The 2,683-nt window shown below is 36.6% G+C and overlaps 1 protein-coding gene across 1 annotated transcript in view; it reads right to left on the reverse strand.

Moving 5' to 3' along the window:
* WHSC1L1 (Wolf-Hirschhorn syndrome candidate 1-like 1) overlaps positions 1–2,683 on the reverse strand; it is a 125,391-nt gene that overhangs the window by 29,400 nt on the left and 93,308 nt on the right. Inside the window, exon 17 of the mRNA XM_011993227.1 lies at positions 487–689. Coding sequence (XP_011848617.1) covers positions 487–689 — 203 coding nt within the window. The remainder of the gene's footprint in view (positions 1–486; positions 690–2,683) is intronic.

The following is a 2,683-nucleotide window of genomic DNA, read 5'->3' on the forward strand; positions in this document are numbered from 1 at the left end:
CAGGAGTTCAAGACCAGCCCGGACAACATGGTGAAACCCCATCTCTATAAAAAATGCAAAAATTAGCTGGGCATGATGGCAGGCACCTGTAGCCCCAGCTACTCGGGAGGCTGAGGCAAGAGGATAGCTTGAACCCTGGAGTTGAGGGCTGCAGTGAGCTGTGATCATGCCACTGCATTCCAGCCTGGGCAACAGAGTGAGACCCTGTCTAGAAAAAAAAACAAACAAAAAAACAAAGACTATTCCTAGAATAATCTGTGTTTATAGAAAGATCACTGAAGAAATTCCTTTCAAATACACAGCACAGTCTACAATATTGAAATGTATTTCAAACCTGGTTCTAATGTGACTGGAAGCTTATGGACACAGGATCATAATGCCTAGTGAAAATTCTCTAATATCAGAAATATTAGGGAGGTGAGGAGATGTTGAGAAACCGACACCGGAGTTGTAGTTTTGAGTCATTGTAAACATCATCCAGCTTACCTTTTTTGAAGGTCTTGTTAATACTAGTCTGCCCCTCAGCAAAGCTTTTGTCTCCTTCAACATAAGGGAACACTCTGCCCTGGTGTACCCAGTAGTAGTCATGAGAACCAAAGAAGAACACAGGGAAGTCCCCCAAGTCATGTTTAAGGCCCTGGATGTTCAGTGGCACAGACCTGGGGTTGCAGATCTCTGCTGGCCACCATCTGAAAACGAAAGCAATTTTAGATCAAGAAGGCAAAAACAAAACAAAACAAAAAACCACTATTTACAAGGTTGGCAGAAGGGAAAAAAAGTTTTGTATTTTGCAATTTTCATTCAGATTCTAAGAACATAAAATACTGCACATCATTAAAAAAATTAAGTAATTAATGAAATAGTGAACACAGACTAAACAAATTAGGCCCTAATCACCTGATGTACTTTCTTTGAAAAAATATTTCATATTTATAAAATACATATCATGAAAATATGTTCTAAAATATCATAATACTGAACCTACTACCCAATGACATTCTAAACCTAATTTCAATCCTACAAGTCATGTTTCTCCCAAAACTTAATACTGAGATTATCTTTCAAGGTATAACAGTTTATTTCTAGTAGTCAATGGAATCATTTTGAGAATAAACTGATGCTGTAATAAAGAATGACCACTCCCATTCAAATCAGCATTTAGTCTGTAGTCAACCTGGGCAAACACCTCTTGGTCAAATGTACTAGGTTTTATATCACTTTGTATTTCAGAATCTAATTCATCTTAGATCATAATAAACATGGAATAGAGGACAGAATGAAAATATAACTGTTTCAGGCTATGATAATTGAATACTACAGCAGTCACTAAATGAAACCATCTGTGAGAAAATCTGACAGTTTCTAGCAAGCAGACAAATTAAGAATTAAATGATGAAGCTAACAGTCAGAAAATGAGACCAACCTCACAGGCTTTTGTAGTAAATATACATAGACGTAAATTTTTTCAATCTCTTATTTTACATATGCCTAATAAAACAATTTTTTAACACATAACTGTATTACTGAGAAGATAAATGATGACATGATTGCACTCCCCGATTTTATATTGCAGAACTTGATGATAAAGTGTCACCTGAAAGGTACTTTGCTGTTCATCTAAGAATTAAAAACATGGGTAAGAATCCATGCTCATATTCTAAACGAAACAAAAACCACTATTTTCTGTGATATATATTTGGTTCGTTCTCAAAGCAGGCTCTATTTATTTCTAAACAACTTTAAGGTAAATATGTATACAGTTACTGCCTTCACTAATGTCAGTTAGGAAGAGGCACACGTTCTGCCTGGGTTTGTTCCAGGTCCTCATATTTTCCCCCAAGAAGCAATACATTGGAGTAACTAGTTATTGAAAATAAACAGCTTCATGCAGCCCCACTGGGCCTGATTGGAAAGAAATACATTAAGAATTAGTTCATGGATGGAAGTCTTTCCAAAACATACAAGAAGAATCTGACCTAGATACAAAATCTCATTGGACTGTGAACTTAATTGGAGCACTGTTTTGGGTTCTTTAAAATGTAATGTAATTAAAACTTAAGTATTAAAATAAGTCAAAGACATTTTCATATTCATAACTTTTAAAAAACTGAAGTTTATTTGAAGATCTGAAGGCTTCTTACATTGTTTTAGGTATTTCTTATCTAGAAATGTCTTAAATATATTAATTTTCAAACTGTGCACCCTTCTCCATACCAGAAAGATACATATTTTTCAATTATGAAAGCAGTATGCACTTCTTTTAAAAATTAAAACAATGCAGAAATGTATAACAGAAAAGTGAAAATGCCTCTTCTTGTAATCTCATCCTTGACACTATTAACATTAGATGTGTTTCTTTCCAGGTATTAAAAACACATTGTATCGGCCGGGTTGGGTGGCTCAAGCCTGTAATCCCAGCACTTGGGGAGGTTGTGGCAGGCAGATCACTTGAAGTCTCAGGAGTTCAAGACCAGCCTGCCCAACATGGTGAAACCTCATCTCTAATAAAAACACAAAGATTAGCCAGGCATCATGGCATGCATCTGTAATCCCAGCTACTCGGGAGGCTGAGGCAGGAGAACCGCTTGAACCCAGGAGGCAGAGGCTGCAGTGAGCCAAGATTGTACCACTGCGTTCCAGCCTGGGACAGAGCAAGACTTCGTCTCAAAAGAAAAAAAAAAAA

The sequence above is a fragment of the Mandrillus leucophaeus genome, unplaced genomic scaffold, assembly GCF_000951045.1.
Source record: "Mandrillus leucophaeus isolate KB7577 unplaced genomic scaffold, Mleu.le_1.0 Scaffold111, whole genome shotgun sequence".
Taxonomy (NCBI): Eukaryota; Metazoa; Chordata; class Mammalia; order Primates; family Cercopithecidae; genus Mandrillus; species Mandrillus leucophaeus.